Source organism: Sus scrofa, chromosome 5 (genome assembly GCF_054392235.1).
Source record: "Sus scrofa isolate SSC_HxYL_T2T_F1_AM1 chromosome 5, Sscrofa_HxYL_maternal_Yorkshire_Landrace_v2.0, whole genome shotgun sequence".
Lineage (NCBI taxonomy): Eukaryota > Metazoa > Chordata > Mammalia > Artiodactyla > Suidae > Sus > Sus scrofa.
In genome coordinates this window covers 36,860,433-36,878,081 of record NC_139387.1, presented here as the reverse complement: position 1 = coordinate 36,878,081, position 17,649 = coordinate 36,860,433, and the positions used below count along the sequence as shown (strand labels likewise).

Genomic DNA, 17,649 nt, shown 5'->3' with positions numbered 1-17,649 from the left:
CTGACACCAGTCAGAATGGCTGTCATTAACAGGTCAACAAATAACAAATGCTGGAGAAGGTGTGGAGAAAAGGGAACCCTCCTTTACTGTTGGTGGGAACGTAAATTGGTACAACCACTATGGAAAACAATTTGGAGGTGCTTCAAAAAACTAAATATAGAACTACCACATAACCCAGCAATCCCACTCCTGGGCATATAACCAGAAAAAAGATACATGCACCCCTATGCTCACTGTAGCACTATTTACAGCAGCCAAGACATGGAAACAACCTAAATGTCCATCAAAAGATGAATGCTACTCAGCCATAAAAAGGAAAAAATAATGCCATTTGCAGCAACATGGATACAACTACAGATTCTCATACTAAGTGAAGTCATAAAGAGAAAGACAAATACCATACTGATATCACTTATATGTGGAATCTAAAATATGGCACAAACAGGAACAGATCATGAAGAACAGACTTGTGATTGCCAGTGGGGTGGGAGAAGGAAGTGGGGTGGACAGAGAGTTTGGGGCTAGCAGATGCAAACTGTTACATTTCCAATAGAGAAGCAATGTGGTCCTACTTTATATTTATAGCACAGGGAACTATGTCCAGTTTATTGGGTTAGAACATGATGAAAGATAATATAGAAAAAAAATGTACATGTATGTATGACTGGGTCACTTTGCTGTCCAACAGAAATTGAAGGAACATTGTAAATCAACTACAAGCTAACACAAAATTTTAAAAAAGTCTGTAAATCTATGATCAAAGCTTAAATCACTTTAAGAGGAAAATTTCAAGCTGCCTTGGACTTTGCTATATCTAATAAAGCTCATTTAAATAAGCATTAATCGGAGCTCCCTTTGTGCCTCAGTAGTAACAGACCCAACTAGTATCCATGAGGATGCAGGTTCAATCCCTGGCTTCCCTTAATGGGTTGAAGGATCCGGCATTGCCATGAGCTATGGTGTAGGTCATAGACCCAGCTAGGATCCAGTGGTGCTATGGCTGTGGTGTAGGCCAGAAGCTGCAGCTTCGTTTGATTCCCTAGCCTGGGAACTTCCATATGCCACGGGTGCGGCCCTCAAAAGACAAAAAAAGGGCATTAATCATCTGATTATGCAATTTTTAATTAAAAATTTTAGTAGCAACATCTTCTGATAAGGATACCATGATGTCATACACAAATATATCCAAGTAGATAATTAATCAAATGTACTTTCGTATTTTCATTTGAACATTAAGGAATGTCAAATATTCAGAAACTTAAAAAATAAAAGCCCACGTGCTCCAACACCCCTCTCCCACCAAGCCAATTGCTTATAGTTACCACACATTTATTAAACTGTGTCAAAACAGTGATAAGCAAAAAAGATAACTGTATCATAAAGTGCAATCAGGGTGACTAAGAGTCCTGGTTTTAACAAAGTCTTGTGTCCCAAGAAATCCTCAGTCCTGAGCAAAACAAAGGGGTTGGTCATCTCTGGTGGAATACATCTTGATAGGAATTTACTTCCTCTCATGTTTCGTAATTTTAAAAATATGGAACTGTGAAGACTTAGAAAACATCTTGCAAATGTACTACAAAGTTTATCTTTTTTCACAACACAATCAGACTCCTTTCTGATGTAAAACATGGAAATTAAAAACCAAATGGTGTACAGCTCTTAGTACAAGGGACAAGTTTGAGCATTTATGGTAACAAACAATATTTATACAGCCTTTACAATTTACAATGTATTCTGACCCAAGTTTCCTCATTTAGATAAAAATCCAAGGAACATGCCATGAAAGAATACTGCTCCTTGCTTAATTAGAACAGTACAGCTTTCATTGAATTAGTATCTAAATATGCATTAAGTGCAAGTCATCAGGAAGGTTACAAAGATGAACAAAACATACCTGCTCTCAAGAAGCTTACAATTTTGTAGGAAAGATGAGAGGAAAAAATACGGAAAACATAATGAGAAACACAAAAAATACTATGGAAATTCAGAAAAAGGTCAGGAACAGATGTATGAAGAAGATGGCAAATGACTAAAAGTTATAGCTTTAAGGAAAACTACCAGGGAAATGAGATGTGAGAGCAAAGGCAGCAAAATGTAGGAATAAGATTAGACTACAACAGAGAGCATGTCTCAGTGGATCTCAAGGTACAAAGGAAGAGGGAAAAAAAACAAGAGAGTCCACAGTTAAGATAACAAAGATTTGAGTATTGGTCAAGAGACCTGACTCATTTTGTAATCAACAGTACTAAACATTTTGAAGAAAAAAATACCAATACCGAGAAAATTAAAGGTTCTTTTGTTGTTGTCGTCTTTTAATATGATTTTTATTTTTTCCATTATAGCTCAGTGTTCTGTCAACTTTCTACTGTACAGCATGGTGACCCAGTTACACATAGATGTATACATTCTTTTTTCTCACATTATCATGCTCCATCCTAAGTGACCAGACATAGTTCCCAGTGCTCCACAGCAGGATCTCATGGCTAATAATTCCAAAGGCAATAGTCCTGGTGTTGTCTTTTTTCAGGGCCACACCTGCAGCATGTGGAGGTTCCCAGGCTAGGGGTCAAATTGGAGCTGTAGCTGCCAGCCTATGCCAGAACCACAGTAAGGCGCGGGATCCAAGCCGTGTCGCGACTTACACCATAGCTCACAACAATGCCAGATCCTTAACCCACTGAGAGAGGCCAGGGATCGAACCTGAGTCCTCATGGATGCTAGTCGGGTTTGTTAACTGCTGAGCCATGATGGGAACTCCTAAAGGTACTTTTTAAATGAATAAAAGGGAGTTCCCGTCGTGGCTCAGTGGTTAATGAATATGATTAGGAACCATGAGGTTGCGGGGGTTTGATCCCTGGCCTTCCTTGCTCAGCAGGTAGGGATCCAGTGTTGCCGGGTAAGGATGCAGCATTGCCGTGAGCTGTAGTGTAGGTCGAACACTTGGCTAGGATCTGGCATTGGTGTCACTCTGGCGTAGGCCGGCAACAATAGCTCCAATTAGACCCCTAGTCTGGGAACTTCCATATGCTGCAGGTGTAGCCCTAGAAAGGCCAGAATAAAATAAATATATGAATAAAAGAAGCTAGAGTTCCCACTGTGGCTCAGTGGAAACAAACTCGACCAGTACCCAGGGTTAAGGACAAGGCGTTGCTGTGAGCTGTGGTGTAGGTTGCAGATGTGGCTTGGATCTGACACTGCTGTGGCTGTGGCATAGGCTGGCAGCTGTAGCTCTGATTCGAACCCTAACCTGGGAACTTCCATATGCCTCCAGCAAGGCAATTAAAAAAAAAAAACTTCTAACAAATCTAGGCAATACATCTAGAAAAGCATTATATTAAATTTGATTAATATGTGGCCTACTTTTAAAATGCATCAATTGATTTCCAAGAAAACCTATAACAAAGACGATGAAAACCAAAATTAAGAGGTCAGAAACAATATGCTGCATAAAGGAAAAGAAACTGACAAAAAACAGTTAAGACAACTGGTTATTTCAGTTTTATCCTGCAACACTGTATGAATACCAAGTACCTACTATGTGCAGGTAGTGCGGATACTGGATCTGCATGTCTTAGGCCCACTATTTTTTATAATAGGATGTTCACTTTGATACCACAGCATTTGATATCTAAAGCATACTGAGATTACTTTTCGTTAGTACTACCACGATGGCACATGGCACTTAAGGTATGTGCCTAAGACCTCACTCATATTGACAAATGAGGCAGATACCTGGGGGCAGGCCATATTTTTCCTCAAAAAGCTGCTCTGGATTTGCCTAAAGTATAAAAAATATTTGGTTAAGGCTTAAATATCTCAGGCCAGAGAGCTATGTATAATGTTAATTGCCACATAACCAACACTTAACACAGTGTCTGGTTCTTGCCCTAGAGCAAGGGTTGGCTAACTTGAGCCCACAGGTCAAATTCCATTGTGCCTGTTTTTTTGGAAATAATGTTTTATTGGAACACAGCCATGCAACTGCTGTGGTTACTATACTATAATAGCAGAGCTGAGTCGCTGTGACAGGATAACTGCTGTAGAATATTTTATATAGCTAGCACTGTTGTCTTATACTTTTACGAAGATGAACTGGTTGTAAAGTAATAACAAAAACCTAAAAAAAAGAAGAAAGAAAACAAACCTGAAAGGAATCTGAGAATGATCCACCTGACTACATAAGACTGTCTATCAAAAACAGTAATTTTGGTCCTGGCATAGATGCTGCTGCTCTCTTTTACAATATTCAACAGGCACCTTATTCATTTAGCCAACAGATTCAGTTGTTTAAGGCCATTTATGAGGATGGTAAAACAGTGTTATCAGGGAAACCTAAGGTAAGACCCCAACATATCCCAAAACTCCATCAAATTTTACAGATAAAACTGAAAAGGGCATCTTTGGTAAAGTACATTTTTATATTTGGAGCTGAATCTGATCTATTAAATTTGTTCACTTTGATTTCAGAAGTAGTTAATATAATAAACAGTATAACATTATTCATGCCACTAGAGCTCTGCAAAGTTTCCTTTCAGATTACTTTAGAAAAATCCTTTGTTTCTTGGGCTTATGTCAAGTACTTGTACCCTAAGGAAGGCTGAAAGAGCTAGTACCTGGCATTTTCTTTTTTCTGCAAAGCAAGTTATCCATCAAAATTCTTTCAGGTTTTTGTCTTTAGAGACACTGATGAATCTCTCTAAAGATAAGTGTGAATACACACATCTGTATGTCCATATAGTAAGACATTTTTAGTTAGATATTAAATTTCTGTTAGATGTAGCCTGGCCCATGTGGGACATACCCTGGCACGACAGGATTAAGGAGCCAGGTATAGGGTATTTTAAGAGGTGGCAAAACAAAAGCCACTGTTGGGAATGGTGGGAGGGGAGATCTCAAGGTCAGATCAAATTTAAATCTTAAGACCCAGAGGCCTAGGAGAGTTAAGTGATATTAGAGCAGTGGTTATCAGTTAACACCTCTCATTAAAATGGAGATTGTGTATGTGTATAAGTTTTAAAAAGCACCTGTGGGAATCTGACTAGTATCCCTGAGGACACAGGTTTGATCCCTGGCCTCAATCAGTGGGTTAAGAACTGGGGGTTGCCACACTGACCTGTAGCGTAGGTTGCAGATGTGGCTCAGATCCCGTGTTGCTGTGGCTGTGGCATAGGCTGGCAGTTGTAGCTCCAACTGAACGCCTAACCTGGAACCTCCATATGCCACAGGTGCAGCCCTAAAATAAAACCAAAACAAAACAACAAACAACAACAAGAACAGAAAACACCTGTGGAAGACACTGATAACACCTCCCGCTTTCTCCTTAAGACAGCCCATAGGTCAGAACCTATACTATTAATCTCTCTAGCTTCCAAGAAAGTGTCCCCCTATTTAAAACAGAAAAGGAAGGTCTCTGTTGTTCCTCAGGTCTCCAGGAAATTAGTCATTTAAATAATTTACTGTTAATGTCTTAGCTTCTACATGTTACAGAAAAAAAGAAACACCATCACTCCAAAGGGATGACTATTTTTGTCTTTTCTTTTCTTTTCTTTTTTAGGGCTGCACCCGAGGCATATGGAGGTTCCCAGGCTAGGGGTCGAATTGGAGCTACAGCTGCCATAGCACAGCAACGCCAGATCCAGGCTGTGTCTGCCACCTACACCACAGCTCTTGGCAATGCCAGATCCTTAACCCAGTGAGAGGGGCCAGGGATTGAACCCACAACCTCATGGTTCCTAGTCAGATTCGTTTCTGCCGTGCCAAGGTAGGAACTCCAGGGATGACTATTTTTGGAGGTAAGAAGGTTAACCAGATGTTTTACTATATTCCAAGCTGAGCCCACATTTTCTCCAAGTCTAATGAATTTGTGATCCCAGAATTTAACACACGAAAGGTACTCAAGAATGTTTGCTAAACACTGCAGAATGAGATAACTCCATTAACTTACAGAGATATCCCCATTAGTTAGGGAAAATATCTGCTTTCATGCATTTCAAGAAACCAGAGGTGAGGCCCTTTACTACCAGCAGATAGATTAGATTCAAGTTATGGGTAAGGATTCCTGAACAAACCACACCCATTTGTGTGAATGGAAGAATGCCACAAATATTTCTTTTAATACAGATACTCAGATTTTATAATACACCACCCTCCATAAGGATGGGAGAACATTCTTTAAACATAATTTTGCAGTCTATTTCAATATTAAGACTGAATTCAGAAATAAATATAGTGTCTTTCATGAGTGGAACAAAAAATATTTTATTTTACTGTTATCCTTCTAAGATTAATGACAAAGCTTAAAATGAATGCCCCCAAATGCATCTGAAACCATAATAAGAACACCATTAAGTTTTAACTGTATGTTCATAATTTGCTCTTTAAAAAAATTTATTTTTTAGCGGCTAAGTTTATGCTAGCTGCTTAATGCCCACACTGGGCTTCTGCAGCTAATTGTCTTATAAAGCTGTTTTAGACTAATTTAACAGTTTTTCCTTTTATACTCTGCCCTCTTAATTTTATTCAAAGATGCACTTAGTACCCCATAAAATAAAGACCACTTAGAAAAATAAAAGGCATGCCACACTTTGGAAGTCATAAATAATACTTATATTCTATCTCGGCAATTCTGTAAGAAGTCAATATCCAAACATAGCACATATATATCTGCATTCTTGGACATCAATACACATCAAATGAATGAATAAAGGCAATGAGAACTAAAGTTTGGGTGTTAATTAGGTTGCTAGAATAAGGAGAGCATACGGGGAAAACACAAAAAGGAGTCAGGCACTTCTTGTAGTCAATCCTGAGTTTCAAGACAGCATTTTCAGATATTTACTTCTTTCCTTTTCAGTACCAAGTGATTCTATCAAGAATTTTAAAATAGAGATTATGTTAGTCCTATAATATTTCCATTCTAATCTTGTCTTGTGCTCTTACCTCAGAATTAAATGTATTGTATAATTCTTAGAAATCTATCAATTGGAGGACAAACTGCAGAGGAAAAGACTTTAAAAATTGATCAAGGAGTTTCCTTGTGGTGCAGTGGGTTAAGGATCCAGTGTTGTCACTGCAGTGGCTTGGGTTGCTGCGTGGTGTGGGTTCGATTCCTGGCCCTGGGAACTTCTGTATGCTGCAGGTGCAGCCTGGGGCGGGGGGGGGGGAATTAGAAAATCAATCAAGAAAATATTGTGGCTAAAATATGAGCTCTCAAGCATTGGACTTATTTTACGTGGTTCTCCCATACCCTTAAAGACTTATCACTCAGAGTTCCAGTTGTGGTGTGGTAAATAAAGGATCCAGCATTGTCTCTGCAGTGGCACAGATTCCAGTGGCCCAGGGTGTTGCCACTACTGTGGCACAGGTCAGGGCAGGTCGGATTCGATCCCTGGCCTGGGAACTTCCACGTGCATGGTTGGAGCCAAAAAAATAAGACTCACCACTCTGAGCAGTTCCTTCCACCCTGAGACAAAAAGAATTCCTTGGCACAAACTGTTTCTAAGCTAACTGCTTCAAAGTAACATTTTCAGACCCTGAAGTTCTCCTCAAAGACACAAATTAATAAAGAGTAAAGCTTTTCCAACCATTTCAGACCCATTTCTCACAGAAATTCTGCAATCAGAAAATCTCTGAAGAACAAAAGTTTAACTTAGTGGCAAAACTTGACTTACTGTAAGTTTTTTACACAGCAAAACTTCACCTAAGCATCAATGTGAGGTTATTTATAGTTTTTATTTATACCATTTAGTGTGACTATTCGTGTTTCACTTTAAAAATACTGTTTGATTACTCTCACTAAAATTCAAAACAAATCTTTCCAAAAAATTCTGAGTTCCAAAATACCTGGCAGCAAGGGTTATATAGATAAATATTAGAGACCTATTATCCATTTCAGAAACATCTATTAGAGTAAAATACTCCCTTGAACATACTCTGCACTTTCCAATTTCTGTATTGTTGTATACTCTGACTCACCGTTAGTCGAAAACCATGTACCGATCCCATCTCATTTTTAATGTCTCCTTGAATTACTAAAGCCTAAGAGTTTTCACTTCTTCATTTGATTCTATAGGCACTCATCTATATCATTCATTTGGGTGTTACTATTATTATTTTGAACTGCTATTTACATTTCATAACAATTAAATTTTCATGTCTTTGCTAAGAACCAAGTTTGTGCATAATTACTTGATTTAATCCTAATATACAGTAACTGAGAACAACTAGCTCTCAATTATAGGCAGTCAGACGAATGAGTCCTCAAGAGACAGATGCCCTAAATAATGAGGGATTATAGCTGGAAATAAATTTAACACTTAAAAAAATTAGCGTAAGAAATAGCTGAAGTTCCTGTTGTGGCTTAGTGGTAATGAACCCAACTAGTATCCATGAAGATGAGCATTTGGTCCCTGGCCTTGCTCAGGGTGTCAAGGATCTGGTGTTGCTGTGGCAGTGGTGTAGGCCAGCAGCTCTAGCCTGGGAACTTCCATATGCTACAGGTGTGGCCCTAAAAAAAAAAAAAAGGAAATTTTAAGAGAAGTAGCTTATGATGGGAATTGATAAGAGCAAGTCATTGAACATTTTATTGCAATTAAAATAAAAGAAATCTGAGCACTCTCTATGTGTGCCAGTTACCATTTGAGAATGTGGTGGAAAAGTGACATGGTGTTCCTCCCTCTTGAAACAAATAGCTTAGAGGGGACGACAGGATAGATAAATAAAATTATTGTGATAAGAACTATGAAGGTAATAAAAAGGGCATGTTCCTTTATATAAGGTAATCAGAAAAAACTCTGTAAATGTGACATCTGAACTGAGGTTTAATGTTGAGATCAAGGCAGAACTGCGGACAGCTGAATATCATGACACACAGAAAGCAGAAATCACCAAAACTCAAAAGGCAGTAAAGGGCTTGTAGGGTCAAGATCAGAAAGAAGCCCAGTATGGCTAGAGTCTGAGCAATGGAAAGGAGGTAAAGTTGTGAAGTTATTAAGAACTGGACCTGGTTTTTATTTTAAGCCATGGTGGCACGGGTAGTGGAGAATTGGGACTGGAGGGTACTATAGATCTGACTTACTTTTTTTTTTTTTGTCTTTTTGTCCTTTTTTTAGGGCCACACCTGTGGCATATGGAGGTTCCAGGCTAGGGGTCTAACTGGAGCTGTAACTGCTGGTCTATGACACAGCCACAGCAACACCAGATCTGAACCACGTCTGCGACCTACACCACAGCTCACGGCAACACTGGATCCTTAATCTACTGATCAAGGCCAGGAACTGAACCCGCAACCTCATGGTTCCTAGTCGGATTCGTTTCCACCGTGCCATGACGGGAACTCCTGATTTACATTTTTAAAAGATGACTTTGTCTTCTGGGTGAAGACTGAGGTAGGGGAGGACAAGAATAGAGACAAGTTAGGAGGCTCCTGTGGGAGTCCAGGAGAGATGACTGTGGCTTAAACAAGGGTGAAACAGCAACACAGGAGTTTAGAGCTTAAAAACAGCTTAAGAGCCATTTAATCAAACTGTCTACATAAAGGTAAGTTCTAGGAGAGGAGTTAACTTGTTCTAGGTTTCATGGCCAGTGGCAGAGAGAACTAAAGCTTAGATCACCCAGGTCAGTTACCACTACTAAACCATGCTACTTAAGAGGGGGGACTCAAACTACTCAAAACTAGCACATTATTTCTCAGTTTTAACCCCTCACATTTGATGAAATTAGCTAAAATTTATGAGAAAAAAATGAAATAACTAAGCGTCTAATCTGAAGATTTGGAGAAAAGTGCCTAAGGGCCTCATGGAAGTAAAAACAGCAAAAGTACTTTCAACTCACATTGCATAGTGATGAAACTTTTACTCTAACACCATAATCTCTGATAGATAATATCATTTTATCCTCCACATAGGACCTTCTAGTGGACAACATGTATCAAGTGCTTTTCAAAATGGAGTTTATCATTTTGGCTTAACCAGAACTCAGAATAGCAGTAAGGGCCCTGCTCATCAGAAAGAGAACCTCTAAATCACCATCCTCATTTTTTCTGTTCTACTTTCTGCCCTTCCACCCCGTCACTGCCTATTATCACCAACATAACTCTCTTGTAAAGAATAGAAAAATGTTACGAATGTGCTTCTGTCCTCAAAAGCTTGCATATCCCATCTTCTCTTTGTTGAAGAATGATCAAGTAAGGTGACAAGGCTCTTGGAAGGGGAAAAAGCTTAAGTACAAAAACCCTAAAATATAGGGAATTTCAAACATTTTTTTAGCTAGCAACTAAAACTGCATAACCAATCATAGAAAAGGGGCAACTTTGTGACTAATTTGGATGTCCTGAAAATATAAAATATGACCTCAGTGTGTTCCTTAATTCAGAACAGTTGACCAGTTAATTATTTAATATAGGGAGAGCTAAAGCTTCTTATTAAACTGCCTCCCTTACTGTGGGATTAGCTCATAGAGGCAGGAGTTCCTAATGCTATCCTGAAGTTAGCTTTTTCACTTATCCCTTCTTTATATCTCTCATGTCTTCGCTGATGCCAACCTTGTTCTTTCAAACAATGATGTTCAGATTCAATACTCTCTTTATTCACAGAACACACCTATTTTATTAGTTCTAGGGAAATAACTGGTGTTAAATTTCTTTTTTTTTGTCTTTTTGCCTTTTCTAGGGCCGCTCCCGTGGCATATGGAGGTTCCCAGGCTAGGGGTCGAATTGGAACTGTAGTCGCCGGCCTACGCCAGAGCCACAGCAACGCGGGATCCGAGCAGTGTCTGCAACCTACACCACAGCTCATAGCAACGCCGGATCGTTAACCCACTGAGCAAGGGCAGGGATCGAACCCGCAACCTCATGGTTCCTAGTTGGATTCGTTAACCACCGCGCCACGACGGGAACTCCTGGTTTTAAATTTCTAAGAAACTGTACAGTACAAACTATAACTTACCTTTCTTCTTTCATAACTTGAAACTTGTTACTTGAACCAAATGCAGGTGCCTAAAAATTCTTTAAAATTTCGAATGGTCCTAAGAAATGACTTTCATAAAAAGTTGTTTAACAAGGACTGCTTCAATTGATCTTAAATAAACATGAAAAAGAAACAACTTTCTCCCAGAAGGTAAAAACATCCTTTGTTTTGGAAAAGTATCCAGACAAGACATCAAATTCTCAGGTCAAGGAGACATTACTAAATTTGAAATGGGAAAAAGGACACAGCTTTACTATACGAAAGCTAATACAGATCCTAAAATTGTGAATGCCAGCTATTAAAAATGTTTCATGTTATGTTAACACCTGAACACATATCCAATCTAAGGTTGGATAATCAGGTATACATAACAAGTATTAAAACCAAAAACTGACTTAAAAGATAATAATCAGCTAATCTACTACTGTGATCAAAAGTTGAATGGGCTGCTCAAAGGAAAAGACTGCAAAGAAATTAAACTTAAAATTATTATATATTAAGAAGTTGATTCCAAGATAAAGCAAATGAAGACACTGCCTCACATTTATCTATGATTCCTATTCTTCTCTTCCCCTCCAATAAAAATATGTTCAACATATTGCAAAACATGGAAAAATGAGCAATACATTCAAAAAAGGGAATAATAACCAGAGAGTTGGGAATATTTTAATAAAATTTTAGATAAATGTAGATGTTCTTCTTTGATACTACACCAAAACTCAATTGGTTGCAATACACTGGAACGGGCAACCTTATCAATAAACTTTATGTTCCCTATGACATTAAGACCCAGTGAGAACTTTGGTAGGATTTCTTATCCATGCATGATTTTGTAATATCAAGCATTGGTAATTTGGTAAATACTTGTTTACAGAGTCATGCAGATCTTAAAATATTAACAGATTTCATTATATATTATTTAAAACACCATGTTCGTTAATATCACCAATATCATCAGAAAAATCTTTTAAAATATTGGGAAGCTCTCAAGAACACAGTGAGTGACATAAGTTTTCCAAAATTTACATTTTCAGTTGAAAACTAGAACTGTATCATTGCTTTAAATACTGTCAACATTTTCCTTTTAAAGCAACGGGTTCACTTTTTGAGAAAATGTCAATCTAGTACCCAAGTATGAGAACCTTTTTCAGTTTGTTAAGCATTCTTTCAAGTAAAAATGGTGTTCATGAAAAAAGTGGCTGGTTTAGCTTGCAACTCAATCATAAACATGCTTTCCCTACTAGAGACAACCATACTTCAGTATGGCAGCAAAAAAGTGTTTTAAAGCATACTTTCTAGTTTGTCACAATATTAAAATGACATGTACAAAGTTGAGATCTGATCAAATTTTTCTTACTTCTTCATTAAGAGCACTGTTTCCTTTATTTTTAAAAAAACATTTGTGCATGGCTGTGAAGAATTTGTGCAATGACTGCTAAAACAGTATGGTGCTCTGAACGGATTTATTCTAAGATGTCAAAAGTTTGTTTTGTATTTGTAGACTCCCTGAAAATGTCTAGGCAATCCTTAGAATTCCTTGGGTCATAATTTGAAAACCTCTGAGCTAGACAACTTATTTGTTAAGGTGTTCACAATCACAACTATTCTTCCTTACTTCTTACTCATACCTTAGTAAGAATCTTAAAAACAAAGTAATCAAATCAATTTCTATTGACAATAGCAATGCTAAAGGTGAATAAAAGCTTTCTAGAACAAGAACTAATATTATATTAGCATATTCTTTTATAAACATTTATGAACAATGCTGTACTTAATCCTTAAAATCTCTAAGACTTTCTTCATTATACTTCACTATTTAGTATTTGAAACACTGTAGTGCAATATCTCAAGTTCAACAATTTCAAGAGCAGCAGAATAAAAGCTACACATATTTATATACCTTATCACTATCTTTGTTATCACTTGTACGGTACAGAATTCAAGATTCCTAAGAGATTCCCAAGTTTTGCTACAGTTACCAAGGAGCTTAATAACTTACAAATCTTTCGGCAGCTATAACTGTGTTGGCATAATGTAGTCTCACTGTAACCTTAAAATATAAGGTAACAACTGAAAGCAATACGCATACCACTTTGATACCTAAAAAGTATTAAACAAAAAGAGCGTATATTTAGTTTTTATTCCTATTAACTAAGAACTCTTCCTTTTTTTAGAATACAGTGACTTGAAAATATATTCTAATAAGGATATATTTTAAAAAACACAGATAATTAGAATTTTGCATAACATTTTCCATTTCCTGTTCAGAAGCTTTTGCCAAAAGCTGCTATTAAATGGACAAAACAGATTTCTTTCATCTTTTTGCCCTTCCCCCAAGGCAAAGAGGAAAGCAACAAGCAGACAAAATCTACCAACAGGGCGATTAGTTCACTCTATATTTTCAAAATAAAGTTACTTAACAAAATGCTAAGTTCTATTTATTTATTTTTTTGCCGCACCTGTGGCATGTGAAAGCTCCTGGGCCAGGGATCAAACCTGAGCCAGATTAGTGACTTGAACCACTGTAGTGACAATGCCCAATTCTTAACCTGCTGTGCAGCAAGGGAACTCTGGTAAGTTTTAAATAGAGGAGAGAAAACTATTACTTTATTAAAAGTATATATTTACTGAAATAAATATTCAAAGCAACTACTGAAAAACTCAGCAAGAAGTTCTGTGATACAGTAGAAGTGATGATTCCAAGAAGCCAATAATTTAAAGTGATCAAAATCACCTATAACTGCTTTTAATGGATGCTCTCTTCCTTTAACATCTTTATTGAGTCTACCTGAAAAACAGTTAAAAACATTCAGTCTCCACCACTAGAAAAGATTAGCAAAGTATCTCATGGGATCTGAATCCAGTTTAAATTCTAAAGGTCTCAATGAAATAAATAAATAAACAAGCAAGCATCATGCACACAACTACAAAATTAGAAAACAGCATAACTACAAGAGTTAAGTTTTAGGGGAGTTCCCGTTGTGACTCAGTGGTAATGAACCCGACTGGTATCTATGGGGACTCAGGAATGATCCCTGGCCTTGTTCAGTGGGTTAAGGGACCAGCATTGGCATGAGTTGTGACATAGGTCACAGGCGAGGCTCAGATCCCGCACTGCTGTGCCTATGGAGTAGGCCTGCAGTTGCAGCTCCGATTCAGCCCCTAGCTTCATAACATCCATATGCCCTGGGTGCCGGCCATTAAAAAAAAAAAAAAGCAAGAGTTAAGTTTCAGGAACCAGCCCAATGTAAAACTGAAAATCAGATAATTTATAATCAGATAATTATTCTCTATAGTTAAAGATTCTCAATTTAAAAGAACATATTTCTAGGGAGTTCCCGTTGTGGCACAGCAGAAATGAATCCAACTGGTAATCATGAGGATGCTGGTTTGATCCCCAGCCTCGCTCAGTGGGTTAAGGATCCAGCGCTGCCATGAGCTGCGGTGGTTGAATATGCAGCTCAGATCTGGCGTTGCTGTGGCTGGGGTGTAGGCCAGCAGCTATAGCTTCAATTTGACCTCTAGCCTGGGAACTTCCACATAGCCCGGGTGTGGCCCTAAAAAAAACAAAAGGAGAGAACATATTTCTAGTACTCAAGCACCTCATATACAATTTTAAGTGTGGTAATACTCCAGAATATTGTTCCATATATTAAAAACTAAATAGAAATTTTGCAATTAATGTTGCAAATATTTGGTAAGAAATATAAACATTATTTTAAAATCTGGTACACTTCTCTAAGTTTTCATTTCTTTCTTTTACAAGCTTTAAGGCTCCTTGGAAACAGTTACAAAAATTTGATCCGCTATTGATTTAAAGCAAAAATTATTTATAAACTGCTACTGAAATAATCAGTTGCTGTGTAGTCTCATTTTGACTAACATTGGGAATAAACACACCAGCGTTAGGAAGTATGGAAAAATGGTATTTTTGTTACTGGTGCGTTTTTAAAAAGTGATTTTTAATTTTTTAAAGGTAACACAAAAGTTCTGCCTTTTAAAGAACTTCTTTTTTAAAACTCAAATTCTATGACTAAAGGGATTGGTCTTAGAATCCAGTGATAAACTAGGTTCAAATAAAGTACAACAGATTACACAGCATGCCAGGCTTTACTGCAAAAGGATAACCTCATTCTGTTCTTTGTACCTACTGCTTCCATTGAGTTCATGAGATTTCCAAAGGACTAATAAATTAAAAGACTTATATTCTCAAATGGTAATTAATTAGGACTGCTCAGTACTATTGCAAAATATCTTAAGAACACTGAAAAACATTAGGCTTTCAGCACAAGGGTAAGCCACAAACCTGCTGTTTGCTAAGAAATTTGTCCAATGTTACAATGAATTACTGCATCAGCCAAAATATGTTTCTTTAACTTGTAAAAGAAATCCAACTTGGAAAGGCTAAACTTTAACATAATCTCTGAGACCATGGAATCTTCAAAAATGATAGGAGGGGAGAGGCATAAATTTAGTCACAACCTTATATGGTCTTACAAAGTTTAGGCGAGATCCATCTTCATCAAGATTTTCTAGAGACTGAACATGTGACATCATTGCCATAATAGAAAAGACACCTTTTGAATATTTAGTTCATAAATACTAAACTATTCCCAGTGCCAGTCAAATCTAGACACTACAGATCAATACCTCCCCTTTAATCAATACATAACACAGAAACATATTAAGTCTTTGGGAAAATGATACATGCATACCAGTAAGATCCTGATATTCAATAATAAAACTGCCTATTTACACTGATGAAAATAAAATGACACCTTTGCAAAATCAGCCAAGTTCTTTTTGTATCAGATCCAGTTTACCTACTTAATTTCACTTAACAAATGTTGATCAAATATCTACAACCAAAGTCAGAGAAAACTGAATACAGACAGCGTCTCATCCAAAACTTAAGACTATGTATTTGTGACAACATGTAAAATTAGTTACCATGTTATCAGTTTCTATACAGGCTTCTACCAATCATGAATACAAAGTTCTCTTCAAACATCATCTCTTTAAATGTTTGTTACAGGTAATCCCTAAATCTAAATGCTAAATACCAGGTGTACAGGCAAGGTTCTAGGAACTAAGATACAGTAGGGAATGAAATGGATCAAGACCCTACCCTCATGGCACTTACATTTAACAAACTGGTACTGTCTTAGTGCAAGGTACCACGTCAGTGTTTTGGAGCATACAAAGAACATATCCTGTCCACGGAATTTACAATTTAGAGGGATAACAAAAACACATAATAATAACAGAAGGTAGGAAGTGATACTTGTAGAAAGAGAGGGTGGTAGGGGGCAGAAAGATGAGCAATCATTTTCATGAATCCATACCATATTTAAAAGTTAATTCAGCTTATTACTGGGTTCTTCAGTTGTATTCTCATACCTGGCACATTAAAACCAAACTGGATACATGTGTTTCAAAGATTTACTTTTAGCCTTCTTCAGATAAGGCAGCCTCACAATTTATTATGAATGACAAAAAGAAAATGCAAGTGAAAACACTTTTTTTCGTAGTGCTGAGATCAAAAGCTTGGATGGGCTCAAATAAGACCAGCTATCATTCAGGGCTCTGTGTTCTCAAAATTATTTAATCATTCTGGGTATCAATTTCCTCTCTTAAAACCTGGTAATGAAACAACCAAATGGTCCTTCCACACTGTTTGACTAAGTAAGGTGCCCCTCTTTTTGGAGTATGATGGGACTACTATCCTCTGGAAAAGGTAATTCATATAAAAAATGTCATTTTTTTCCCTCCAAATTCTCTATAATGGACAGACTACAGTCCTAAAAGTCAGCAAGACCACTGACTAGTTACCTTATCTTTTCTAGGCCTCAGTTTCCTCCACTGTAAAATGAGAGGGTGGGACTGGATGATCTAAATAGTCTTTTCCGGCCTTAACTTACAAAGTCCCATGACTCCATTATGACTCAAATACTATTCAAGGATCAGCTTTTAGAAGCCAAAGGAGCTTGAAGTTAAATGAACATCTCCCTTTTTTATGTTACTTCTTGCTAAGATAAGGTTTTGTCAAGTACAAGCAGCACTATAATTGCAAAAAAAGAGGGTTAAAAATGAAGTTACAAGTTGGGAACTTTAAGTTATGAGCACTTGTTCTGTATTAGATGTTATGCTACTAGCAAAACAAAAATCTAATCAGGCTGAATCAATTGAAAAATATTAAAATCACAATCTCCATTTAGTGTCAACTTCTACCCCATTAAAAACGAGATTTCCCCTTACAGTAACATAGAACTGCAGAACAAAAATGTTCTAAACTAATAAAAGGGGGTGGGGGAACAGGCAAAGGGGAAACGAATCGTCTGCTTAAATTCACCAAGGATGATCTTTTCTCTAAAAGCCATCGGTTTTTTTCGGAAGAAAAATTCAGATGGCCCGATTCTCTGGGAATAGTTTTAAAAGATTCATGGCGCTGACAGTTTTAGAATTAGACACATCGAGATGGCGAAAAAGAGGACAAACTTCCTGGATTTTCTCTCCCTCTGTAAGAGAAAGAGATTTCCTCTTGCTGACGAAGGGAAAGGCCCCTTTAACAGTTTTTCTCTACGCGGTGGCTGCTGCCAGACTAGGTGGGGCTCCCTCCGCTGCCTTCCTCCTGCCACTTCCCGCAACAAATGGAGCAAGCCAACCCCGTTTCAGGCAAACTTTT

At 37.5% G+C, this 17,649-nt stretch overlaps 2 protein-coding genes across 3 annotated transcripts in view; both read right to left on the bottom strand.

The window, feature by feature from the left end:
- Positions 1–17,649, bottom strand: part of RAP1B (RAP1B, member of RAS oncogene family) — a 51,622-nt gene that overhangs the window by 33,270 nt on the left and 703 nt on the right. The window lies entirely within an intron of this gene.
- The window catches only part of LOC102164628 (uncharacterized), a 248,232-nt gene continuing 237,166 nt past the window's right edge, over positions 6,584–17,649 (bottom strand). Inside the window, exons 12-13 of the mRNA XM_084956317.1 lie at positions 13,699–13,752; positions 6,584–6,865 (exon numbers count right to left, since the gene is read on the bottom strand). Coding sequence (XP_084812443.1) covers positions 6,813–6,865; positions 13,699–13,752 — 107 coding nt within the window. The 3' untranslated portion in view covers positions 6,584–6,812. The remainder of the gene's footprint in view (positions 6,866–13,698; positions 13,753–17,649) is intronic.